The sequence below is a fragment of the Lingula anatina genome, chromosome 7 (assembly GCF_051362555.1).
Source record: "Lingula anatina isolate TDL-2025a chromosome 7, LinAna3.0, whole genome shotgun sequence".
Taxonomy (NCBI): domain Eukaryota; kingdom Metazoa; phylum Brachiopoda; class Lingulata; order Lingulida; family Lingulidae; genus Lingula; species Lingula anatina.
In genome coordinates, this window is record NC_141773.1 from 20,668,242 (window position 1) to 20,695,307 (window position 27,066).

General features: G+C 39.2%; 2 protein-coding genes across 8 annotated transcripts; one reads left to right on the forward strand and one right to left on the reverse strand.

Moving 5' to 3' along the window:
* Positions 1 to 2,277: 2,277 nt before the first annotated feature.
* Positions 2,278 to 23,669, reverse strand: LOC106175113 (uncharacterized). Of its 6 annotated transcripts, none has more exons than XM_087017291.1 (18): positions 23,528 to 23,669; positions 10,873 to 10,989; positions 9,949 to 10,146; positions 9,383 to 9,518; positions 8,874 to 8,985; positions 8,510 to 8,567; positions 7,968 to 8,007; positions 7,626 to 7,674; positions 7,091 to 7,169; positions 6,479 to 6,569; positions 6,006 to 6,083; positions 5,607 to 5,673; positions 5,371 to 5,447; positions 4,923 to 5,007; positions 4,193 to 4,250; positions 3,726 to 3,751; positions 3,280 to 3,356; positions 2,278 to 2,839 (listed from the first exon to the last, which is right to left on the reverse strand). In XM_087017291.1, the coding sequence occupies exons 3-18, from the start codon at positions 10,127 to 10,129 to the stop codon at positions 2,761 to 2,763; spliced, it is 1,293 nt and encodes a 430-aa protein (XP_086873417.1). In that variant the 5' UTR covers positions 10,130 to 10,146; positions 10,873 to 10,989; positions 23,528 to 23,669; the 3' UTR covers positions 2,278 to 2,760. The 6 variants fall into 6 exon arrangements, with proteins under 6 accessions (XP_086873417.1, XP_086873415.1, XP_086873414.1 ...); XM_087017289.1 differs by lacking the exon at positions 23,528 to 23,669 and adding an exon at positions 14,153 to 14,792; XM_087017288.1 differs by lacking the exon at positions 23,528 to 23,669 and adding an exon at positions 13,951 to 14,081.
* Positions 14,985 to 27,066, forward strand: LOC106175122 (uncharacterized). Of its 2 annotated transcripts, none has more exons than XM_087017285.1 (14): positions 14,985 to 15,156; positions 16,052 to 16,289; positions 19,194 to 19,375; positions 19,751 to 19,974; positions 20,640 to 20,846; positions 21,257 to 21,445; positions 21,996 to 22,258; positions 22,891 to 23,015; positions 23,614 to 23,737; positions 24,000 to 24,185; positions 24,369 to 24,494; positions 24,916 to 25,276; positions 25,531 to 25,875; positions 26,436 to 27,066. In XM_087017285.1, exons 2-14 carry the CDS (start codon positions 16,113 to 16,115, stop codon positions 26,600 to 26,602), a joined length of 2,676 nt encoding a protein of 891 aa, XP_086873411.1. In that variant the 5' UTR covers positions 14,985 to 15,156; positions 16,052 to 16,112; the 3' UTR covers positions 26,603 to 27,066. The 2 variants fall into 2 exon arrangements, with proteins under 2 accessions (XP_086873411.1, XP_086873410.1); XM_087017284.1 differs by having other exon boundaries at positions 15,113 to 15,213.

The window sequence follows — 27,066 nt, forward strand, 5'->3', positions numbered from 1 at the left end:
TAAATAAAAGTGGCAATGAAATCATCAGTAGATAAGTAAGAATATTCTACTATTTCGGTTGACGCCTTAATATTTCTAATAATCGCAATAATACCCGCCACACTCACATGTAGGTACATGTACATGTAGGTGCCTAATTGCATTAATTCCATAAAATATGGATTATTTACAAGCGTCATCTGATATGTTTGTGCTTATAATTGAACCTTGCGACTGAGGTTTGAAATCTACGAAAATCACTCCGTTTTATTATTTTTTTAATTTTTACCTTCACAATTTTAGTTGATCTCCATTTCTACACGTCTCTCTCTCTCTCTCGTAACAGTCCTAGCCTTCAAACACACACACGCACATACACACACACACACACACACACATACACACACACACACTATGTTACATTATAGATACCCGGTACCAGTATACCCTACCTTATAATATTTCTTATGGAAAGATTCCGACCTCATCATCCTGGTGTAACATGCGTTCTCATGGACTCCAGTACATTCTATACTTGAATTATTACAAGCCTCGTTACTAAAGTTCCAGTCGCAGTTGTGACAACGAATTCCCCGCACACCTGGAGACCATGATATAATATTAATCCAGGAGCTTTCGATATAGCAGTAACATATTTTCCTTCTGGTTTTCCCCAAAGGGGGCTTGTTAATTCCATAAGGAAATTTACACATTGTTTTCATTTTGTAATACATTATAAGTTTCGCTTTTTTCTGTTATTTCTTCTACACAAAACAACGCTTTGTTTATCTGTACTTTACTTAAATTCTATATCATCAAAACACATTCATCCGTGCTGACGGATTCAGAATTTCAACGAGGGGGTGGTGGGCCTGTGAACTATGTCACTGAAAAATAAAAAAAGCTTAGGAAAATTTATTCAACGGTACTTACAGGCACGTCTAATGACGTTATCTTTACTTTTATTAGGGGTTGGTGGGGTGGGTCATCCCGACCACCCCCTACCCTCTTCCAGGGCCACAGATTGATTTTTCACTACATCTTGACGGGCATGTCTACGGCTAATTCAGGGCACAACACAAACGTGGACATAAATTACCAGTCAAAAAGTTATTAATCCGCGCTTAACCTTACAATTTTTATTAATCTGTTACATGTACGCACAGTTTCTCATGCTGTATTTTACAATGCAAAGCGTACAGTATTCTTACCTTGCGCCAATAATATCCACGTAAATATAACCACCAGAAGGCACAGTGGACCTCGTTTAGATTGTTGATAACCTCGCAACATCCTGCCAAACAAGGTCGAATTAACTCTTTAATGGGTAAATTTTGAAAACATAAGATCGTTTCAATTCCTTGATTTTGCTAAATCTCCCCCCCGCTGTTAATATGACTTCACTTAAATACCAACAAAGGGGGGGGGGGATGCAGATCTGTGACAAATTTATTTTAACGGCCCTAGGAATACCTTTGCATTACGTAAGGTACTGCAGACTGCAAACCTTTGATCATTAATTACGCTTATAAATATTCATCGATGATTTGCGGTTTTTGCAGTTCCTACTGTATTTTTCATTTATATTTTTCTTTTTCGTCTGGGTATCGGTGGTGCAAACGGAGACCCCTTATTCAAAAGATACGTGGAAATTATTAAGATTTGGTAAACAGCAACGGTAATTGAAAAGGGGGTCTACGCTAATGCACAATCGTGCTAGTGAATCTCTGTACTTTATTTGCTTCACTAAAATACGCGCCTTTGTGATCGCAGTGTGAACATAGAGGTTCCGGAAGTACTATAAGGTATGGCAGCTTGCGACTACCCAATAACTATTCATGGCATTTAAACAGCGCGGAGTACAAATATACTTTTCAGCATTTAGTATAAACTGACTCTCTCCTCCTCTTCTGTTAGGGTTGTTTATTTGTATTTGGTGTATATTCAATGCGAAAAGGTAAATTTTAATGAAATCTACTAGCCAACATGGACACTAACTGTGCTTGGTCCTCAGGCAATTCTATGGTTTTAACTGAACCTGTACATTATACCAGTGAATATTGTACTTTTACTCCTACACATACCCTCGGCGTGGACTTATTAAGTTTTTAAATTCTTAATATTAAACGGAATATTTTAATCAATATTAAAATACATTACTTGTAAGATTATAGGTAATTTTAATAAACAGCAACCACATTATGTTAATTTGCATGTTTAATCCCTCGATCAATAAGAGTATGCTGAGTAAGTTTGGTTAAACCAAAGATCGGTTTGAAGAAATGAATGAAGCAAATGTTTTGCGATATGATCTTTATTTTACGATTCCTTAGAGCTTCAATTAATAAACACACATCTAGTTTTTGTTACAGACAGATTAATCTTTATACCAGCGTTTTAATTAGCTTATCTTATCACAATACACAGAACATAATTTTAAAACATGGGTTTGATATGAAATATAAATAGTTCAGATTTGACTCATACATAACAAAGTTCATCTAGCTGGGCCGTCACATGCTACAGTAGAGAACAATTAAAATGGGATAGAAAGACGAAGTCAGGTATACGCCTCCTGTACTAGAAGGTGCACTTTTACATCGGAAATAAAATTTATCATGATCTCTTGTCAAGAAATGGACGTGAAATCAAATGTTGAATCAACATTTTTGTCCTAAGGCATATGGGTCATTCTCGATAACGCCATTGCTGCTGCGATGGCCTAATAAATCATACAGTATGTATTGTCTCTTTGTCGTTTTCCCTTGCTCTAGGCGCCGCCTACAAATAACTACAGCCAAGGTAAAGTACGGTGTTTATAGTGTTGCTGGGAAGACCACTTATCTTGTTGGAAGTGCCCCTAAAATTATACGGTGATGACGTTTCACTATAAGTTGGTCTAATTGACATTTCATAAACCGGCGAGTATGGTGGACTTATCTGTTACAGCTCTTTAATAATTACAAACAGTGAAACAGTCTGCCGGCTTAGGAAATTTACAAGAAAATAATTTTAAAGGCTGTAGTGAGGACAAAACGTGCAGAGTTTTTCTGTTCTTTCTTCTCATTATCCCCCTGCACCAAAAAAGGGAGCAAACTGAGACAACAACCATGCATATTGTTTCTCCTTGTGCCCCGTGCAGCAAAGTAAAAATTGAACCCGTCTGCTATTTAAATATTTGCCGGAGAAAGTAACGGAATGTTTTCAACCCTCTGACTCACTCCCCCTAATCAAGAAGCTGGACTCGCCAGGTTTCTCCACACTGCATACTCACTACATGCTAGTAGGCTATATACGTACCAGTTGATGAGGAAGGACTTGACGTCGGCAACTGTAGCATAGTCGACCACACTCAGGTACAGAGCACACACCCCGGCCTGGAGAGAGAGAGAGAGAGAAAAAAACAGGGAGTAAAAGTATATAATATATGTATTGAGTTATATAAGTGGGCTGAGCCGAGAGGTGGGTATTAGCCCCCCACCCCACCCCCCACCCCCCCACCCACACACACACACGCACGCACGCACACGAATTTTTCTGACAAACAAATATTTGGATACTAATGCATGACATGTAAATTTGTTGTTTTAAGCATACACATCTTCTTCGCCTGAAGCGACAATGATATGAACGTTAAACACTGGGGAAATCAGTAAAAAATTTACAATAATGAAGAAAGAAAACTGTTTTACTTGTTATCGCAATATCAAGTATGAAAGTTCAGCTTTATATTAAGGTTTACATACCGTAAAAGGCGAGGAAAAAGATGTGCCTAAAATAAAAATACATACATGTAACGAAGTGTCAGCGAGCGCCGTGCATATTAAAGCTGTTGAAAGTAAAGATAGGGACTAAAGGCATCAAAGCGCAAGGATGTCTGGAGAGTTTTAGATAACACTGCATCAAATGCACTGCAACTTCAACACAGGACAATCATATATTATTATTGTAAAATTTTGAAAGAGTACTGCAGGTGTAGCAGCTGTGTAAATTACTGTAACAGCCACCCCCTGAAGAATGTAGAAGTCACCGTTATCGGTACAGATTCTATTACTACTACTACTACTACTACTACTACCTGTACTATTACATTTGATTTATATTATTAATAATTTATATTATTAATACAATTATTATTACATATTATTATATTATAAATATAATTATTATATTATTATAATAATATTATAATGCTAATACTACTATCACTCACCGTTATCTTGTCTTATAGCGTAATCTGTGGCTGTGCCAGCACCAACAATTTTGCTGCCCTGAGGGAAAGATGATGCAATTTTCTTATATCAACGCTGGGCAGTACTTACAGTGCACAAAAAACCAAAAAGCAAAATTCAAATTGAGTAAATCTCTGTCTTGCCTGAATTCCGATAAAATATATCATGGAGCAGCATACAAAGCGTCACTGGAGAATTACAGGCAGTTTTCAAAATCTAAAAGTGAGCAAGGGGATATTTCAGTATGCCGAATATGTTTTTAAATGATCCCCGTACACATCAGTATAATTCCCAATGGGTATTTAACATTATAAACATATATATTATCTTAAAAATGCCATATTCCGGGTCGGGGTGGGGGGGGGGGGGAGGGAGAACAGATGGTCGCGTGGGCCTATTTGAGCCTCGGAGTTACAATGCTCACTGTACCTACTTTTCCCGCAAAAAAAAAGAAATGTTCAGCCAAAAAATACATTGCCCCATCAATGTTCATCACATCAGACAAATTGTAATGAAACTCTCGACGTCTATTGAATTATATTCGCTGAGAGGATTTTTATTCTTGTATCCAATCGCCCCGTACGAAACTTGGCAAGTTTTTATCTAAATTAAATTAAATTATAATAAAAATGTAAAGAAAATCAATAAAGCAAAAAAAAGAAACCACGAAAAGGAGAAACGGATCCACACTGTGAGTACAAGAAGACTTACCGGGGCTATGATGTCAACGCATGGTCCATAGTTGGAAAACGAAGCTGCAAACACGTCATAAGGACCCGAGGCGCCCACAGCAACCCTGAGGAAAAATACCGAGAAATCCGGGATCTGATATAGTGTGTTTGTTCATAGTGTAATGTTATGTGAATAAATGAAAATTCAAATAGGAAAATGCCTGTATAACGTCATCATCATTTCTTTTACGTAGGCCTTATATCGAAAGTTGTGACCATAACAAAAAATATTTCAAAAGTAGTTTAAATTAAACATTTGATTGTGTGCCTAAGCATACGGGAGACGGCAATAGAAAGTGTGACAGATGTGAAAGAAAACCTATAAGATAAACATGTAAACGTAGAGTCAAAATCCGTGTTTCAAGCGTGTTTGTGTTTGTATGCGTGTGTGTGAGAGAGAGAGTGAGAGAGAGAGGGGGAGCACTCACACGTGTTCTGAATATCCGGGTGTAGTGTCGCAGGCATCTGCTTTATTGTTTCCAGCCGCACCAACCACCACAATGCTCTGAAATTGCAAAAGTTAAGCAAAAAAAAAAAAAAAATCAACCACGGAAACAGTTCCTTTGCAGTATACGTTAAATCACCTCACATTTGTCTAGCACAATAATGCTTTTTTTAAATATATATCAAAATACCCACCTTTCACCGGTTAAACTGAACTCACCGCATTTTCTGCTGCCTCCAAAGCATCACCAATGAGATTGGATACAAACGGCGCAGACACAGATAAACTGTAACGTAGAAATAGTGGCTAGAATGTGTGGAATTTAAGGCAAATCGGGCGAATTCTAAGGAAGACATATACCATGGAATTTATTATGTCGTGCTTATACATTTCATTAGATCGATACGTGTCATTAAAACGCGTCACCTGTTTCATTCAATATGAAAAATGCCTTGCTAGCAGGTAGCAGGCAGTGGTCATGTCCTCAATTATGGCTATCCATTACCTTTAGTAATGATTCTCCATGATTAAATTGTGATAAAAAATCCAACTACGGACCCTAACATACACCCTTGTCTACCGTGTTCGTGAGGATAGGGGCGTTCTGTACAGACTTACTTAATGATGCATCTCCCGGTCACCGCTGTACGGTTGGCGCAGTCCTCCACGGCAAACCCTATGGCGTCAACGAGGCCGCTTAAAAATTAAAAACGATGAGACAAAATAGGACCATGTTAGTTTGTTTAAGCAGTCTGTACTACTATAAATTGAAAGAAGAGTGTTGTTTGTTTTGAATAAAGGTTGGGTTGAGTGAACGAAAGAGCGTACAGTTCTCTACATTTTTCTTCTATTCGGTCGCCTGAAAGATGAAACTATAGAAGTGCGTGTATGAAGTACACACTGAAGCGGTAAAAGTTAAAGAATTCATTTCGGGACATTTACAACCACGCTTCACTGAAACGTCCAAGTCACCAAATACCTTTCCCTTTAAAGTGTTGTCTCTTCTTGGTTACAGGCTTTTAAGATGTGTGAATGAAACTGGTGTGAATGAAACTGGTATTTCATTTTACTTTACTCACAGCTGTACTTACTCTATGGTCCCTGTCCCATGCGAATTGAGGACCTTGACAGATACCAACATAGTCCCTGGTGCAACACCGTAATGTTTACCTCCAACAAGACCTGGCAGAAGATAGACCACCAATATGAAATAAATTAGCTAGTACCCTAGCCTCAAGAGCTGCGAAATTTATCTCAAAATACATAAAACGATATCTGGTCTTACGGCACCTTTAAAAAACCTAAGACAACCATATAATTTAGTGCCAAAAAGATCTGATGCCTACATGTATATATATCATTTTCCTACTATTAATTCAGCTCATTACATAAATTATGTATGCCGTAACGAGGAAAAATGTAACTGCTGTTCTAATGTTGATATTCTACTTTTAAGGTAGAGTTAATATCTGAGGGCCAGTGTTTATTTCAAGCAACGAATAATGTTAATCTGCACATGCGCATCTTCATAAACCATCAATTCAAAACAATTAAAAATTGCAGATATACTTAAATGTTACTAAATTATCTATTCAGTCATGTATGTTTGGGGAGAACTCTTTTCTGCACAAAATCCATTAGCATTCCTAGTAGCTGTTTGTCGCCATTTGCCTGCTAAATATCAAAGCCATTCTTGGACTTACTGGCCACTAAGGTCCCGTGTCCATAATTATCCTCTGTGCTAGGAGTCGTTTCTCCGGAGTCCTCCTTCACGAACACATCCTGTCCATATAAAACAATCCCTGTAAGCCAAATTTCGCACCGAATGTGTTCTCAACCACTTTCACACCTAACACAATTCAACCAAAACTTCCCACCGTTTTTTGGCAAAAATACCAAAGCAGACTGTTAGGCCCCTACTAGGGCTTATTTTTCAAGTTGTACGTCAATATTTACATATAATTTATATTTACCAGGTTTTTAAAAGCTTATTTTGCTCAAAGAGAATGTGGGTTTATACACCTAAAACACTCTGACATAAGGTAATGTTTGTTTATGCGTCAATGGCCCGTTTCAGATCGAGCAGTTCAGTTTTCTGCATCGTATCAGTTTGTCTGTGCCTTCTACGTGTATGTAATCAAGCTGGATGGGGATTGGTGGCTGGCGTGGGGTGGGGAGCCCAAAAATGCAAAGATGTCTGTCTGTCTGTCTGTCTGTCTTTTTTTCTATCTGACTTACCCCTGCAATGACGCGTCCCTCAAACTGAGAATGGCTGGCACGAATTCCGCTTTAATATCGAAGAGATGTTGCAAATAAAATTTAACTTTAATGGCGACAAAAGGCACTTAAATCGTCTTTTCAAGTCACAAACATTCATTTTCACAAAACGATAGTGATTAAATACAGTAGTGAACAATAGTAAACGTACTTATACAAAAATATAATTACAAAATAGGAAAAGATATCTTGAATTTGCCATTGATATTTAATTGATCTTCGTGTTCAGTGCATGATGGCCGACAAGACATGCATTGATGCATTTTAAATTGATTTATAAGCAATGACAGAGTCTATACTTACGAATCAATGACGTAAACGTAAGTGTTATGACCATCGTTTCCTGAACAGAAAAAGAAACAGTATTTTAATAACATGGGAATGAAGTCCCGCAAAAGTGAAGTTCTGCTAGCAAAGGATTTGTCCATAAATGAAAATATGGTGCAGATCTTTATGACGGATGCCACATATCACCAAAAGAAACCACGGGAATTACTGAAAAAACAATTGCAAAAATATTTTGGACAGTAAACCTGAGATTGCTTCTGTCCTACTTGGGCAAAACCCTGCCCCTACACGTATATTCTACATACACATAAAGGAACGGAAATTATTTTAAAAACTTGATGATTGATTGCTATAAAATTCAGGGCAGGCTGTTTGAAAAGAAAAAAAGATGAGAAAGGGTGTTATCGAAATGTTGCATGGCAAAATACAGCCATGTTTAGTTTGAATGTACGGAGTGCTTTGCGTTGAAAAATGCATTGCGTTTCAATTGAAAAATTCAGTTAAATCACAGAATCAATGATTCGTAGTTTGTTTGTTATGTATATTGTGTTACATACCTATGCTCTTAAACTTGTTGTCAAGTCCATATTCTCGCTTGTCTAATCTGTCCATAGCCTGGGTGGAAAAAAGAAAGGAGAATATAGAATAAATAAATATGGCATCATTTTACTTATTTTGTAATCTTTCAAGCATCAAATAGTAAAGTGGGTGTTTCACTCGTATTTCTTTTTCTTTTTTTTTTTTTTTTGGGGGGGGGGTAGAAGGGGATGATCAGAATTGAAACAAGGAGCACGTGTCCTTGGTGACCCCCTCCTGTAAAATAACGACTGCCTATCGAGTAGAAACCCAGCCATGAGGCCTGTTCAGACGCGTTCAGACCTTTAAAACTTGAAACAAGCGTAGAATCTAAACATAACTTACCCAGGACCCGATGCCCGTAAGCCCCCGATCATCACACCAAGCGCTTGCTTCTATCACGCCATTTTGTTCTATGTAGTCAACTGCGTTGTCGAATGCAAGCTCTTCTATGGCACTAAAGCCGATAAAAACCAACACCATTATTAAGTGATATATACTGGTACGTATTAAAAAAAGAAGAGGAATAACAAGCAATCTTCCTATTCATCTTTTTATTTTTTATCTTCTTATCCCTGGCTACAGCCCTGTTTACTTCCCTTTCTAATTTTATTTAATTTATCCGGAAAATCACAACTTTCAGCGTAAAATCATCATAATTGGTTATTCCATATGGGCTCATTGATGAAATATTCTTAATGTTTTCCACCAGTTAAATATAACTGATGTTTATATTACCAGCTGTTCAAGGCACGAAGATCCTGTCATATAAATAGGTCTATAAGATTATCGGAGGCCATACACATATTCAGACAAAAGACAATGGAGAAAATGAACGCCCATTTATCACTTACCTGAACTCTGCTTCCATGGTTACAAATTTGTGTTTACCAACTTTTTTCTTCTTTTTCAGCTTCGGGGCTTTCTTTGCTTTCTTGGCTTTGCTGTAGCCTTTCACCTTTACGTCCAGCATATTTGCCGTTTGATCAACTAAAACAATAAAAAAATGTTTATTTCTGAGTTTTTTTCTTCAGTATACACCGACGGATGTTCACCTTGAGGTAAAGCGGTCTCTGGAGTCTTATCCCTCTACTACCGTATGTATATTGTGAGATTTCAGGGGGTTCACTCTGGTAAGGGGTTGAGGTGAATTCGCCATTTTGTGAAGATAAAAATGGAGGAGCTAGATCCCCCCCCCCTCCGCCTCCCTGATTCCCTTATAAGTCACACAAGTGCACGTAACACATATCTAACTTCTGGCTAAAACACATTGGCAAACAATAAATAATTATATCTCCATGACCAAACGTTCTTACTACATTAACTATATATTCAGGATTTGTGAAATATAAATAATAGTGATAACAAGAAAAGCTTTTTAAGCAACCAAAGACATCGACTGCGCTAATGGAATACGTACGGTCTAGGTAGTCCTTCATTTTTACAATGTAAGTCGTACCATCACCGGCAGGGCGCGCCACCTTTCGCAGTTTCATTTTCGCTATCTTCGGTTTGATCTTGCGCTTTTTCATCTTGAAATCCGCCGGCAGCTGGGGCCGTCCGGCCACACCAAACAGCTCGGGAGGCATCAGCCGAGCCATGTGGTCAACATCCGTTTCTGTGAAGGGTGAAATAAATAAATATTAACTTTTTTAAAATTAGAATTAAATTAAAATTAATTTGCTGATGTGGGGTGGAGCAGTGATGATTAATTTGTATCTTGTGTAAGGGTAGTAAAAAGGTATATTGTTTTTGCGGGAACTAAACAAATGTATGGAATATAAAGCGGCAGATTCACAGTGCACAACTGGAACGTGCACTTTGACCATTTCTTGATCATTTTGGAATAGGTCATGATTTTGGAGATTGTGAACATTTTTTTCTATCTAATTGAAAGCAAACTTATTTAGATAAATAGATAACACTTCATTGAGTGAGAAAGCATGTTTTGTGGAGTCTGGAGTATATCTGTTTTACTGTTTGTTGATCTAAGGAAAGACATTTTGAGATTGTCCCTCGCAAAAAAAAATGTGGTGGACGACAGCCCCCATTCTTGCTTTCCAACAAACTACTTAGATATAACATTCCATGTATCAATCAATGGAATTAAAAAAAAAAGGTTATTGTCCCTATCTTTTCAGCTTTTTAATATACTTATTGTCTGGTCGGGTAAATTTTTAGACAGCCCCTAAATAAAGGACTCTTTACTCCTATTATCGTTACCCAAAATAAACCTGTTCAGTATTGAAATTCCGCGCTTTGACGAAAAACACTTCTTCACGGTGAAAAAAATTCAATCTCAGTTTTTTTTTTTTTAATGATGATTTATCTTAAACTAACTCACCTCTTGAGGGCCCCACACCACTGATCACAATGCTACCACTTGTCAACTTGCTGTCTAAATTTCCTGGGGCTTTTTTCTTGGGTTTCTTATCCTTCTTTGTATTCTTGGCACCAGCATCTACATTGAAGGATATGAAAAATAAACGAAGGGCAAAGGGGAAAGATTAACAACTGACGTACTGCGTATACAGATAAAAAGAAAGGGGAAAGTAATGCTCATACTTTTATATTGACATTTTTCTCATACAAGTATCGTTGTACTATTTATGAACCTTGTAGGGTGTTGGGTGTTTAATCAAAACGTTTAACACTTACGATGGACAAAAACATATGAGTAAACCTCATTAAAATATAGTCCAGTGCCCATCCACTACTGTGGTATTGTCGGTGGATATAGCTTCGTAAATTTAAATTAATAGCTGGCGTTATGGCGAATTCGTGCTTACCGATACAGATTAATTGAGGACGGTTTGGTTGTCGCCTAAAATGAGGAGAGTCTGACGGATATGTCGCCCCAGTCAATATCGTACTCTGTATGGAATTGAATGGCACACTTTCGTGTTATTTAACAAGGCGATTTATTCTTTATCAGTAGACCTCCTCCCCCTCCCCCCCCCCCCCCCCCAAAAAAAAAGTCAATCTTTTTTTTTCGTTTATTTGCACCGAATCTAAGCCTCCCTTCTTAATCTATAATCTACTGTACCCAAAGAAGGATTAAAAACGCTATGCACCAGTCCTTAAAAAATTAAATTGGTCTTAATTACTAGATGAAAAAACTTAGCCTACTTCAGTCCAAGCAAACTTTAACATTTTAAGTACAGTATGGACTGAACCATTAGCAATGACTTTACTTTTATAAGACAGGGGCAGTGCTTAATATAATCGAACTGCAACCAATAATATGTCGAAGTAGACCGGAATTTTGGTATTAAAGTTTAAACTTGTCCTCCTCTCCACCATCCCCTCCCTCCCTCCCTCCTTCAAGAGCTTCTTTCAAATGAAAATGCATTGCCATAGTCTAAATGTCCCAGTCACTGACGTTACAAACACTGATAATTACGGTTGAGCCTAGTTTAACACAACATCCCACTTCGAAAGTGAGAGATTGGTGACTTAATGCCCTGGCTATAACGTAAGAGAGTCACAAAACAGAGCCTCCGAGATCGACACTGCTCGACCGACTACACACCCTGCTAAGACTAATTGCACAGGCAGAGTATCATGTGAAAGACCCACATCTCAAATTGTCGCCACGCGTACAAAGGCGAGACGTGAGCAGTCACAGTGCATACCCGGTATATTATTTGCTTTCTTTTTAAGATTATCAGTCCACCGGCAATAGTACACTTTCTCAAACACCTATGGCAAACTCGTGTTTATTTGATATTGACACTTATAAGATAATACACCTAGATCAAAAGGATCAAAAGGAAAAGGATAAATAAGAGAAGGGCACGGCCTTCGAGTGGAAAATTAAACCTATTCCTACAAAGCGTACCATGTCTGAGAGTGGCAGGCCTATGCACTACCCTCTCCAGGGCCACAGGTTGATTTTGTACTTGATATTCACAGCTATGTCGTTATTACCTATTTTTACACCTTTCTCTACAGTAGAATTTTTTTAAGGAATTATTTACATCACCCGACTGGCCTATAACGTAGAGTACCTGTATACAGTCTAAGCACGCCCGCGTCACACAATTCGACACAAGAGGTATTCACTCGATGTGATTTCACTCAAAAACTCAATTTTCCTACCTTGTATGCAGGATCCCAAGATCGCAAGAAGAATTAAGACGACAAGAAGATCGCGCGACTTCATTTCCTTGTATTTGTATGGACTGATCCAGCAAACAACAGTGTTTTTAACGCAGACTGTAGCAGTCATTCGTTTAAATAGTACGTCTTCTTTATGTTAATGGGTATAATAGCTTTTAATTAACTTAACTTAAAGAAGAGTAAATGTAGACATAAAATGTACGTTTCGCTGATTTATGGACTGTAAATAACACTTAGCGCATTACAAAAACACACACATATCCCTTTATCCGGGTCGTCTTTAAAGAAAAAAAAAAAGAAAGTTTAAATGACATATTTTAAGCAGCAATTTTTCGAACGACGTAAAGTAATTACACTGTAATGGTTATAAAGAAACAGGTATTTTTCAGGTGGCACGAATGGGTGCAGAATCAAAAGGGGAGAGGATGGTATTCATGCTTTATGTTATTAGCTTATACTAGAGTCGATGGATGAATAGATTTTTTTTCTATAAAATGTCTCGACGGTGCATCCGTTTGACTAAATACTAGTACATATACTGAAAAAAGTATACACAAAGAGAGAAGGAAACAAAAAGTGCACAATGAAACTGAGAATATGTGTTAAAGTTTCCGTTATTTTTAATAAAATCAGTTACGAAGGTATTTAGAAAAGACTAATTGTGTGTGATATCCTAGCAAACAATTATAACCGTATACAATCACGTGTCAATTAGCATACTACGTCGGTTCTGACGTCATCAACAAGTCTACTGCGCATATACTGTGATCACATCAACACTTTGAAAGGGACCATTTCCACAGATATTTGGATCGATCTACGCAGAACGGGGCCTAATAAACATAACACGGCACTTTGTATATGATGTTTATTTTGCTATCTTTTACAACCAAATTCCTTCAGCTAATTTGCGACATCTACTTCATATTCCATCATATACATGCACTTATAGTGGAACGACAGGGACAATTACATTGCTTCAACAGTGTATTGCTCACCCGGCATTCAGTCGGGATTACGCTACCGAATAATGATGGCGCTGATTTTTCAATTCACTGTCACCACCACCACCACCTCTTTTCGCCTGTCAAATTATTACACATTCTGTTCAATGACTGTGACAAAATCGTCACGACTGTATTGTCGAAAATCATTTGGGAATACTTAAATCAACTTTTGTTATAGGGGATGTTCATGATGTTATGGAAGATGCTTATCTCTTTTGATGGGATACATACGGGTAGGTAGCATTTTCACAGCTGTTTGTCGTATTCCTGTGCACTACACATCCGTAGATTACCTTGGTGAAATAAGTGAAGATCAGGGTAAAGGTTTCCATTGCTCACATACACGTTCATTTTGATAGCACTCGTGTATTTTCCTCTCCTATCCAAGAAAAATCCCTCTCTCGTCGTAAAATCTCTGATTGTTACATTAAATCCCGTATTCCGTTCGTGTATGAACTTTAATCTTTTAACAATAATGTAAAACCTGATACGTACCAGAAACAGACAAATGATGCTGAACAAGCACAAATTGCCTCATTCTTACACCAAATCCTCTTTAATGAGCGGGCGCGGCTTACAGTCATAGGTAGATTAAATTACACTTGGGTACCTGTAAAAGGAACTACGAAGACAATGACGATGACAGGGACACAGCAAAATAGGTTCACACCTTTATCCACAAAGTCGTCGGGAGAGAATTAAAACGTTCCATCTCAATTTTCACGGTTTTGAGAAAGAACCATAGTACAAACTTTATACGCAAATAAGCAACGCAGGGAAGTACATGTACTGTAGGGCAACTGCCCAGCTTCTAGTGATACCGATAACTTCAAAAGTAAAATAAGAAAAGTATATAATTCTTATCCGACGAAGTGTTTAAGTTTACAATTGTGTTCCTGGTCACTGCATTATCTATCACCCTCAACAGACGTTGGTTTATTGTATACGATATCCCAATTCTATATCGTTTCCGCCCTATTGCGTTTCCTGCAAAACAGCGATTGTTATGATGTCAACGACTGAATAAACATCGATGATTGCCGTATAAGTCTGTGTCATGAAGTTGTCAATTCATCTGTGTTCACCTCACATAGTCATAATGACACAAATGTCGCTTCTGCTTTCTTTTCTTATTGTCGTACCAGATCTGCGACCGTTCCGACTCGCACAACTTGCAAAATATTTATATTGTTAACAAAGATCAACAAAATAAGCATTTTTCACGCCGCGCCTCTCAATGAAATGTAATAGATTAAGACTGCCAATTGTCAACGCAGCGATTGAATAGAAAGCGTGGTTTGTTACATGAGCGAATGCTGGCCCTTGCAGCACGGACGTCGGCATGCGTCACCACTGAACGCTGTTATTATTGATGATAAACATATGTTATTACAGCTCCTCAATGGAGTCCGTGGGTGGAGACAGCGCCAAGGTTGTATATTTAGTTCCAGGGGACTGGACTGTCGTCTCACTGGCCTGCTTGAAGGAACAAGAGAGCGGTAAGTTTGGGAGTGAATCTGACTCGAAGTCCGGAGGTAACGTACGAAACTTAATTTGTAAGTTAATTTATCTTGGTAGATCTATAATATGAATAGCAAGGTTCGACTAAATTGCTCCTTTGGTCTTTTCACATAATGGCATTCACTGTATAAATATATATGACAGCTATAGTCAGCCGAGTTGTTAGAACTAGAAGAATCAAAATTTTCTGTAATCTATCCGGACTTTATTTAACTTTGTCTATAGAAAATCAGGTTATGTTAACTTTTAATCTGACGTTGGCCTCAACATGCGCACATGATTGCTTTGAATCCAAGATGGTTTTAGCTTTACGACGTTACTAGTAGAAAAGCCGGACGCACATTCCATTTTGAAAACGTCAACAGCACAATGCAACCTTTATTTCAATAGCGAAAGAAGCACGGTTCAAGTTCTTTGGCTCTCTTTTCCCCCCACAACAATAGCGCTTCCGTTTATCGATACGCGTAGCTAGCTAGCTCTATATACAAGGATGTGAATTTCCGATACTCAGCCTGCTACACTTAAGACGCTAGCATGGGCCTGAGAAGGCAGCAGTCGTATTTTCTGCTCGGGTAATAATTTCTACGTATACAGGGCCCAAGTTTCTGAGCACATCTTGGTTCAAGATCCATTTGAACATGGCGCAACAGGTAGCAGTGCAGGCCCGTAGCCAGGGCGGGTTCGGGGGGTTCGAAAGAACCCCCCTTTTTGCTGGAAAAAGGTCCACTCTGGGTAAAATTTGACCTAGGTACATGGGGATTATATGGTAAAAGGTCCACCTTTTCAGAAAAAGAACCCCCCCTTTGAAATTGCTGGCTACGGGCCTGCAGTGAGAAATGTATATCAGTACCTGTTCATAAACGTTCATTTCAGGACTGACTTTGCACGCTCGTTGTCACGGGGAAGAAACTAGTACATTCACAAAAGGCGAACTATGGCCGGTGTAGGACTGGGGCTGACTTTGGCACTCCTGTCCCTCACCTTGCGGTGTCGGCCTGTACACAGCCACGGCAGGCTGTACGAACCCCCCGGACGCTCCACCGCTCATTCGAGGGGCTTTGACACGCCGGCCAACTACAATGACATGGGCCTTAACTGCGGTGGATTTAGTGTAAGTTCATTATTATTATTATTATTATTATTATTATTATTATTATTATTATTATCTTACTGCGGTTCCATCGCTGTCAGTTGTTTGTGTTTTCACTGGGGTCTCTAAGACCCCATTCCTAGAGATTAGATCGGTCCAGCTAGATCGACCTAACTCCCTGGGTGTTACGATAAATAGCTGTCAGCCAAGCGGGCACGAAAGTCAATTACCCCCTTACAGCTTGTAGAAGCCGGGACGGACATTTAAGCCGGATTATCTGACAGTAATCTAGTGAGACTCCCGACGGGGATAGATCGATCTAAAATCTATGGTAATGCGCCCTTATAACACATCTTTTTCATAAAATACGCAGCGACACTGTTGAATTGAATTAAGTCAGTACTTTTTACAGTATGTCTTAAATTGGTTTATTTTCATTAGGATTATCGATATGAACCCCTATCGCGTGGTGACATTTGTTTAATCTTTCATGAGCATCGATCAGTCAAAAGAAACTGTCAAACGGAACACTTAAACGTTAACCGATAACGGTCTTTGGGCTGCAATCAATTTTTTCGTCTACACCGATTCAATCTGCTACCACCATCTGATCCGCTTGAGGGGTTCCTGTTCCCTTCCCTCTTCCAGGGAGGCAGATTATAGGCAAATATATCTGTGCATTTATCTTGTGAAAAATCAATCTGTCGCCCTCGTAGAGGGTGCCTGTTCCCCCTGTATACTAGTGTGCATGGGCCACTGGGCAATTTGTGTGATTTCATGAGCAATATGTGCGTGACTTGGCAGTATTGTTGATCGTGTGTGGTGTGGGGTAGCGGTATGACGACTGGACTACCTCTAATTTTTAAGTTAAAACAATTATAACACCGTCCATTTAAGACCACGCAGTGCGTGCTCTCCGACTTTTTTTTTTTTTTTTTTTTTTTTTTTTTTTTTTTTTTTTTTTGACTTACTGAAAAAATAACCTGGTGCTACTCCCTAATCCTCTAAAGCATGCCCAGGTAAATAATTGGGCTTATAAGAATAATACATACTATTTTAAGCTTAGCTGTATTGTATATGCAGTATTGTTTATTATTGTATTGTAATAACACAAGTAGGGTGTACCACACCTGTAGTCATCTTTATTTGGTCTTATAATTCTGTGTTGAATTCTGTCTTTAAGTCATGTACAATCGTAAAAATGCATCCTAATTTATAGAGAATAGCCAGCATTGTGTTATTTTGAAAACCAAAACCAGAATCATAGGTTGTGCATGCATATTTCCTTTTCTTTCGCGGCTTTCGTTATACGTGTATTTCTTTTTCTTCCTTGGCTCTTGTTGCGCATGTTTTTCTTTTTCTTTCGTGGCTGCTTTCTTTTTCTTTCGTGGAGTCTGACTTGAGTCAAAATAGTTGTCGCCTACATTTGTAAATACAGGAAGTTCGAAGATGTAATTGCGTTCTTGGGGTCGTTTGTAGTTTACTCATTTCAAACTGACTAAAATTACAATTGTTTATAGCAGTTGCGTCACAGAGAAAATAAATAATAACATGTCTCAACGCTCACCTTTGTCACTGCACAAAGAAACTCTGATATAATACCTGCAATTCAGGGGGAAAGCTACTGTACACAAATATAATTACTGTATCTTGCGTTCATTATACTGTCGCGGGACACAAAAACACGACAAAATGCTACCAATGTCTACCATATTACGTATCAAGGAAGACAAACTTATGTTTCACTGACCGGAAAATTCACTGTCATACCTGTCCCCAAGCGGAAGACGGGTATTAACTGCGACCTGGCTTTTGGATAAATGCATGAGCAAGACGCTTTCACATTTTTCACAATAGAGTGTGAAATCATCCACGCCCCGACCCGCTGTCCTTTTTCACCAATAACAGTGTATTTATCAAGGACAACTGTGGTGGGCAGCCCCCTGTAACCCCAGGGGTAATTACACCCCTCTTTAACCCTTGATTTAAAGGACCTCTACCCCCACCCACCCTTCCCAATGTAAGCCTAAAGTGGCAAGCACAATAGGCCTAGGTGGGATCTTAGATCGAGCGTTTGCCTCTAGGGCCTTGGTCTTAAATGTTAATAGACCCTATACAAATAAGATTGTAATTAAACAGAACCACGATGCTTTACAACAGGACAAATGACTCGGGTTGTCTTCTTCACTCCTCTAATTGTAATTATCATACATAAAGGTGAGAACAATTTAGTGAACTCTTTTAATCTTCCAGTATAAAGACTGACAATGGTGTGCGCCGAGACAGGAGTGGTACCCTGTAGTCTGTTCCTCATCATTTCGTACTTTTGACATCCGTCCACCCTATTCTCACCGCACTTCTTCAAACCAAAACCAATCCTAGACATATTGGACCCCGGATTTCCATGCGTAGGGCTGCCATTAATGTCTCATTCGGGTTAAAATAAACGCCCTGGCTTAAGAGCACGGTAAAAGCTGTTTTAAAAACCGTTTACATATTTTTCGCTACATAAATCATATTTATAAATTTTGAGAAAGTTGATTAGAAGGTTGATTTGTCGATGAGGAAAGGTAAAAAAAATGTTTCCTACATTGGACCAACACATGTACCCCCCTGCCTCCTATCATTATGTCGGGTCTTCAGAAAGCACATTTATGACGATTTTTATCTACGGGATCAACATGTGACTAGCTGTTGCTTCTCTGCGTCCAGGTATGAAAGTTTAAAAAGTTAAACTCGTTCATGCACCATCATTTCATTCCTTAATTATGCACAGATGAACGCATGCGAGCGGCGTGGTCGTAGAGGCGAAGGGTATTTTCCCTCCAAACACCCAGGAGTTTTTTGCCTTGTTATATTTCTAATCTCATATTCTATCTTAGTGTTAATATCTAAATGATGATTTCATATTCTTCAAAATTTCAGAACCAATGGGACGTACATGGTGGGAAATGCGGCGTATGCGGCGACCCCTGGCAAGGCCCTCGTGAAAACGAGGCTGGTGGGCTATACGCCACAGGAACCATTGTGCGGCAGTTTACAATGGGAGAGTATATGCCAATCGTGTTAGAAATAACAGCTCCACATAGAGGATGGTTTGAATTTAGGTAAATACTGGAAAAAGAAATTGGTTGCATTTTTGTCTTTTTGCAACTAATACACATACATGTACAGGTACTAAAAAGTAATTTTCGTCGAGTTTTTTTTTTTTTTTTTTTTTTTTTTTTTTTTTTTTTTTGTGATAAAATATAAGTTTCTGCAATGTTTGTCCTACGTGAAAAATAAATAAACTGATTTACAATCTGATAACACTTAATTATTATAAGTAAAAAAATAGATGAAATGAAATAAGTATTTAAATAAAAAAGTATGAGGATCACTATAGGTTATTGATATCAAACGTATCTTTTCGTCTTGTCCTAATATATATATTGAACCTTATAAGTTTATAATTGGGACAAATTCTCCACAATTTTCTTCAGGCTGTGCCCACACAACGACCCCAGCACCCCGATCACCCAGGGGTGTCTGAACCAGTATAAACTCCCCATATACCTCCACGCCAACGGGACAACGGTCACCCGGTTCTACAGTTTGGAGACCATACCCGGCAGCGGGTGGACAGTGGGAAAGGTCTACATGCTGGCCAAACTGCCCGATTACGTCACCTGTACACAGTGTGTACTGCAGTGGAAGTGGCACACCGGTGAGTGGTGTGACGTTATATGCGGTGAAATGACGTAACGTTGAGCTGATCGAACTTAATGTAAACAAAATCAAAGCTACGTATGATGTCATATTTAGGAAAAAGACGCAATATTTACCTGACCTTAATATAAATAAAGCCAAAGTGCGATATGATGTAAATGGTATGATTGGATTCTGAGATAATCTCGGAATTACCAGCCTCATGTTCAAATAAATACACTGTAGAATAACAGTCATGATGGGGTCCAACATACAGATTTGATATACTTTCGCAGATATCATACCCACACATTCACAATTGCAATTTTTTTAACACGTACTCGGTATGTCTGGTGTATTTTGCCCTGTACAGAAAACCTACTTTCTAGATTTCAAAGTAGTATGTTTGAGTGAATTTGACTGCGCTGTTGAGAAAAAGTCTCGTTTCATGATGTTTTAATGTTGGATGAAGAAAATGCTCAACTATGTACGAAATGGTAAATAGGGATGCGACGGATTGCACACATTGCTTCAGGGCAGCCCCAAATTTAGCAAGCGAAACGAGATTTTTCTGTACCCTGCTTTTACAGAAAACTGTCCACTATTTTATATTTGCGCACTTCGCACAGCAGATAAATAAATAAATAAATAAATAAATAAATAAATAAATAAATCCTCTTCCAGGAAACAGTTGGGGAACAGACCCCGACGGGAACTCCTGTGTGGGCTGCGGTCCACAGGAAGAGTTCTACGGCTGCGCAGATATCGCTATTTATCCACCAGGACAAGTGACAGGAGGAGTCACCTTGCCTGCGACACCAGCCACACCTGCGCCAACCGGAACTGGAACTACGGCGGGAGCTACTGGATCCACTTCTGCACCACCGACAGGTTTGAGAATATTTTATTTGGATTATGCTGTACCAGTTATGCAGTGAAAGTTCTTGAACGCAGTCAGCTGCAGTAACACAATCATGAAAACAGAAAAAAGAAACTGTATGACGTGAGAATGCACCTTTTTGTAAGGAAAAAAACTAATCCACCTGTAACCCATACAATCGTTAAATCAAATTACTTAGAGGACACAAAGCAGGGGTGTGCTGGCAAGTCGTCCGTCTTTTCAAATTGATCTAAACAGTTCAGTTAAATACAGTAGTGCTGATTGACGTCTTTTTATGAAATAATCACTCAACAAACGAGGTACAAGTTAAACTGAACAATTTTGTTCAACTTATATGACCTACCTTAGATCTCTATCTATACGGACATTGCCTTAACGTGCGTACCTAACATTTTTATAGCTCCTGGTAACATGAAGGTGGGCTGCTGGTTTACCAACTGGGCACAGCACAGGTCGGATCTAGCTGCCAAATTCCTTCCGGAGGACATTGACGTCAACCTGTGCACTCACATCTACTACGCCTTTGCCAAGGTGGACAGAGGGACAAATGGGGAATTCACGGTCAAGCCTTACGAAGACAATGACTTTGGTAATGCCGATCTTTTAATTTACCTCATTCTGAGGCAATCTTGAGATTGGTCTTAATTGCACCTAGTCCGGTAGAAATAAACTTGTATTTAATCAGACCACGCGGGCATAATGGTATACTGGGCGGTATTCCGTGGACGTGATTTGTGAAAGGTTCTTTTAATAAACACGGGTAACCCCAACATGATTCAGAATACGGTTTGTCAAATATTCGTTCCTGCAAGTACCCTTTTTAGATACGGTTAGTACATTAAATCTCCTAGTCCTAATGTACCGAGAATATTAGGGACCATCCCCAGACCCTAAGGTGTAAACTGTGGATCGATCTATCTCAGAGGGAATTCTCGCTAAATTGCGATCATCTTAAGCGACTTAGATGTTTGTCACACCTACTGAAACTGCTATAGGCGTGCCAGACATCTAAGCCGCTTAAGGTGAAAGCAATTTAACGAGAAACCCCTAGGACATGGATCGTTCCTGTTAGATGTACCTGTTAGGTATGGGAACCCAGTCTTAATCACTATTTCAACATTACTGAATGTTTGTTCCAGAGCTGTACTCCCGAGTGATAGGTCTGAAACATTACAAGCCAACTCTTAAGGTCCTCCTGGCAGTCGGAGGCTGGACGCACGGTACGGCCGCCTTCAACGAGATGTCGGCCACCGCGGTGACCAGGGGTCAGTTCTTGAGGAACACCATCGCTTATTTGAGGCTACACGGGTTTGACGGTCTGGATTACGACTGGGAATATCCTGGAGTGGCCTGGCGAGGCAGTGGACCCGAGACCAAGCAGCAGTTTTCGGACCTGGTCAAGGTTTGACACGTTCATGTATAGCCTTTGTATTGTGGTAAACCCATTTCCGATGGTCGTGGGTTTATGCTTATTACCGGTGACGTGCGGAAACAGGGGCGGACCCAGAGCTATTTTCTGACAGTCTTCCAAATTATCTTTGTTGATTCACCCTCTAATTTTGACCGTCTTCAAACATGAAAAAATGGATACCCGTCAATGTAAACTTGAAAATCTGACCGTCTTCCGTAAGACCCAGAAGACGGCCTAAATCCGCCCCTGGGAAAGAGTAAACCGCGCATGCACGTCACCGAAATTGGGCATGAACCCACGACCCGCGGAATTTTTCTGTGGAAAGGGGAGTTAAGTATGTCGATGCTTTTGCAATGAAAATTGAAGGGGAATGTAATTATCAATACACAAAAGTATACTGCAAAATGTTTGCTGTATGGTGACTTTTGTCTTAACGAGTAATTGCTACAAACATTGTCTATATAAACAGACCTCATTTAAATAAACTAATAACTTTTAACAAAACTCTGATTTTTTACCAGTAAACTATTGTAGGGACCAGAAAGACAGTCATTAAATTGATAAATCTTTTTTTATATTAACCAAGTAATGGTATCTTCATCTTACTTTACTTCTACATCTAGGAAACTCGATTGACATTCGAAAAAGATGCTACCGACACTGGAAAAGAGCGTTTGCTGGCAACAGCCTCCGTGGGAGTCAGTAGTTATATTGTTGAAGCAGGCTACGACATTCCTACCATGAATACGTGAGTTTTGCCCAATGGTATGATTATTCCTGAATATTTATAAGGGTTTATTTATTTACTAAGACTTGTTTGAGCTTTCATAATATTATAATTTGAAAAAATCCGCGATAATGAACAATGGGGAAAGTGAATGGTTTGAAGTAAGTTCAATATATAGCGGTATTTGACAATGAAAGAAAAACATTACAGAATGAGTTGGTCATACGACAGACTTGTCTGTGGGAGGTTATCTCAGAATATGCACGTGACTTATTGCTCAGAAAGCTGGAAGTAGGGCAGGGCACAGCTCCTACCATAAGTAACTTTTGGGGTACCCAAACAGTGTGACGAACGAAACAAAACAAAATCAAAGATTCATTCCATACCCCCTTGCCCAACATATTATAGTTGTCTTCGTCTACCGTTTTGTATTGAACAAGCGAAGGAAGGCAATAAATTATCTCCTCTCCAAACCCATATCTAAATTCTATATACTATACACTAGTGATGGGATTTTCTTCTTCTAACCTTACCTTCTTCCTTGTGAGCCGACCAAATTAATGGTTATAATTAGTGCTCGAACCACTCCAAACATATGCTGTTGGTGATATCTTTTCAGGTATCTTGACTGGACTAACCTGATGAGCTACGACTTACATGGCTCCTGGGAAGCGTTCCTTGGCCACCACACGGCGCTGTATGCGAGGTCGGATGAAGATTCTACGCAGGCGCAGATAAATGTGGTAATTATTTACATAAGCACAGTCTATTGACGTACATGCACATATGTCACGAAAAGTTATATCCACTGTGACTGTGAATTTGAAAAATATAATGTTCAGGTAGGGAATTATACAAAAAATCCATGTCATGTCAATATTTCCATACCTTTATCTTTATTTTAAGGTTCATTCAAATGAAAAAGATACTGAGTTTCAGTCCTCAGTGAATCGTACATGTGTATGATTTGAGTCTATGCCACTGTACAACGTCTCTATATTTTAGGACTTCGTTGTTCGTTATTGGATCAGTCAGGGATACGAATCTCAAAAACTTCTTCTCGGGGTCGGATCGTATGGTCGCACCTTCAGAATGGCGTCCGGATCCGGGTACAACTTGGGGGATGCCGCTTCTGGTGCAGGGAATCCTGGCCAATATACCGTTGAAGGTGGCCTACTGTCGTACTACGAGGTAATTGCTGATAAGTTTTTTCTCATACCGTTTTGCTTGATCAACTTGACAACAAAGCTTATGTCAGTTAAACCCATCATTTACATGTCAAAATATTTCTCAAAATTTATTTCAGTACACCCTGGGTTATTTGAGGGCTAGCATATATTTACAAAATAAGCTATTCGCGTTCTTTATTTCAAGGTGTGTAAAAACCTGGGTGAAGGCTGGACTAGAGCGTTCAACTACGAGCACAAAGTTCCTTATGCCTACAACAGTGCCTCGCTGCAGTGGGTGGGCTATGATGACGTAGAAAGTATTGGATACAAGGTGAGTTGAGTACATGTACTGTATGGGTAGTGAATGGAATCATCCAATATACCCTTAGACGAAACTCTCGGCATTGCTTGACGTCATACGAGACTAGAAAATAACTGGACTAAGCTTTAAGACCTTTAATTGTAACCATTTTTTAGCAGCAGTTTATTCAAATGAAATAGTGTGATTATTTTATACATGTGACATCGTTGACATAGCTTGTGTTTTATACTTTAATTACATAGACTATCATATCTGGATTGGTTTTGATTGGAATTAGTCAAAGTTTTTCATGAATAGATTTTGATCGATTTTCAAGCTCAAGGGCTGCTGTGAGATTCGCTGGTCAATATCCCTAATTTCCCTTCAATGATGCAATCTCCAAGTACAATAGTGTGCAGACTGAGTGTGAAATTTTCTTCCGTCGTTCTAGGCTGACTTTGCGTGTAGACAGCAATTGGGCGGTGTTCACATGTGGGCAATCGACCTGGACGATTTCAAAAATGCCTTCTGTAACCAAGGAAACTATCCATTGCTGACCGCGGTGAACACGCACCTCTCTCGGTGCAGCAGCGGCGTCACGGGAACACCGGTAGTCTCCACTACCGCACCCACAGCCCCTGTAAGCTCCACCACAGTGCCTACGGGGACTCCAGCTTCATCAGCAGGGACTCCAGCTACGTCGGCGGGGACTCCAGCGCCATCAGCAGGGACTCCCGCTACGTCAGCGGGGACTCCAACTACGTCAGCAGGGACTCCAGCTACGTCGACAGCGACCACTGCAGCACCTGGAGGTACTTTCCTTTATAAATATCTTTTGAATCAGTATTAATTTCCTGTGGTCAAAATTGTTTTAAAGTTTTATGAATACTTTTCTTGAAACATATGTTTAAATATATGTGATTTTCCATTGATTATTTTTCCAGGTTCGATCATCATCATGACACCCTATCCTTATTAATCGGTTTATAATATAATATAATATAATATAATATAATATAATATAATATAATATAATATAATATAATATAATATGATCTCATTCAAGGTCCGATCACCTGTTCATACGATGGTCAGTTCCATTCTGACCCTGAAAATAGCCAGTGTTACTACCAGTGCGGACACCAGAACCCCGTGCACTACTGCTGCGCAGAAGGCACATATTTCTGCCTGGCTGTCACAAACTGTAAATGGCTCAGCGAGCCGTGCCCCGGTGCTTCAAGCACAGGGCCATCGTCCACGGCGACCACGCCCGCGGCGCCTAGTCCCAGCACTTCTAGCACAGTCAGTACCACGGTCAAGACTACGACTACCAAGGCGCCGACGACTACCACAGTGCCTACGACTTCCACAGTGCCTACGACCACCTCAGTACCAACGACTACCACAGAAGGTAAATTAAAAGACAACAGTGACAGTGTGATGAGAAGTTTCTGTATGACAGCTAAAATGTTATAAACTGCATGATTTCTGACAAATGACAACTAGATACATGATTGTATTGTGAATACGGGACTGAGTATAAATATTAGGGCATTTTAAAGATTTCTTTTAAAACAAGTTACTAATTAATAACTAGCGTTCTTTGCAGTTCCATAAATCTGTTGATCGTCATTCAATTTTTCAAGCTCATAAATTCCATATGTATTTTAATTGCGTGTTTTAAGAAAAACATCTCTCTTTTACATACTGTAAACAAGTGATCGATGTTATGTTATGCGTCCCGTACGATTTCTCCCCTGCGGTAAAAAATGATTTCGCAGCAGAAGTAGCAATTATATCATTTTATTTTAATAAAACCTCTCATTACTATGAAAAAGCAGCTCATCTTAGAACAGGTCACTGTAGAAAACGTGCAGATGCCCAAAACACATGTAACGCCTTTTTAATCACCTATGCTTAAAATTTCTTTATTCTTTACGTGTTTTTTTTTTTTTTTTTTTTTCTTTTTAGGTGGTGCCGTAACCTGTGGCAACAGCCAATTTATCCCTGATCCTACCAATAAACAATGTTACTATCAGTGTGCTCACAACGTACCCTATCGCACCTGCTGTGCACCGGGAACACACTGGTGTCAGCCACGAATAAATTGCATCTGGGATTGGGACACTTCCTGTTAATGGCGCATGCTCTGACGGTGTGTGAACCCTGCTCCTTGTCCATACCAGTGCATATAACTAATTCACCGGGAAAATGCGTCACCAAATTCTTTTGGGTGAATTTTATTTGTTGGTGACGTTTACCATGACCGATATTATATTTCAGTAACATAGGCGGTAATTCCTAAGGCCTCGTTTGTACAAAACAGGGTCTTAAAAGGACCTTGTTGCAACTTTACACATATACACCGGTGTGAAACAGGGACGAAACTGTGAAAGGATTTTTCTTCATAAAATGTTAGAATGATCCGGAATCATTCTCAATTTTTTAACTGCTCATACCAATCGTAAAACAATCATTTAACAAACAATCGGCATACGTTTTATAACTTTAACATTCTAGTCCTGCCATGACAGATAATCATCATTGTTATCTTATTGAACCTTTTAACCCATTAATAAAGCAATATATCTTACAAATATCA

Coding starts and splice junctions, on each gene's coding strand:
- LOC106175122 (XM_087017285.1), top strand. CDS start 16,113: ATGGCCGGTGTAGGACTGGGGCTGACTTTGGCACTCCTGTCCCTCACC. Junction 22,259..22,890: donor AGTTTTCGGACCTGGTCAAG/GTTTGACACGTT, acceptor TTCTACATCTAG/GAAACTCGATTGACATTCGA. Junction 24,495..24,915: donor TAGAAAGTATTGGATACAAG/GTGAGTTGAGTA, acceptor CCGTCGTTCTAG/GCTGACTTTGCGTGTAGACA.
- LOC106175113 (XM_087017286.1), bottom strand. CDS start 12,759: ATGACTGCTACAGTCTGCGTTAAAAACACTGTTGTTTGCTGGATCAGT. Junction 10,147..10,872: donor TGGTGTGGGGCCCTCAAGAG/GTGAGTTAGTTT, acceptor CACCCTTCACAG/AAACGGATGTTGACCACATG. Junction 4,251..4,922: donor GCGTTGACATCATAGCCCCG/GTAAGTCTTCTT, acceptor TCTTTCCCTCAG/GGCAGCAAAATTGTTGGTGC.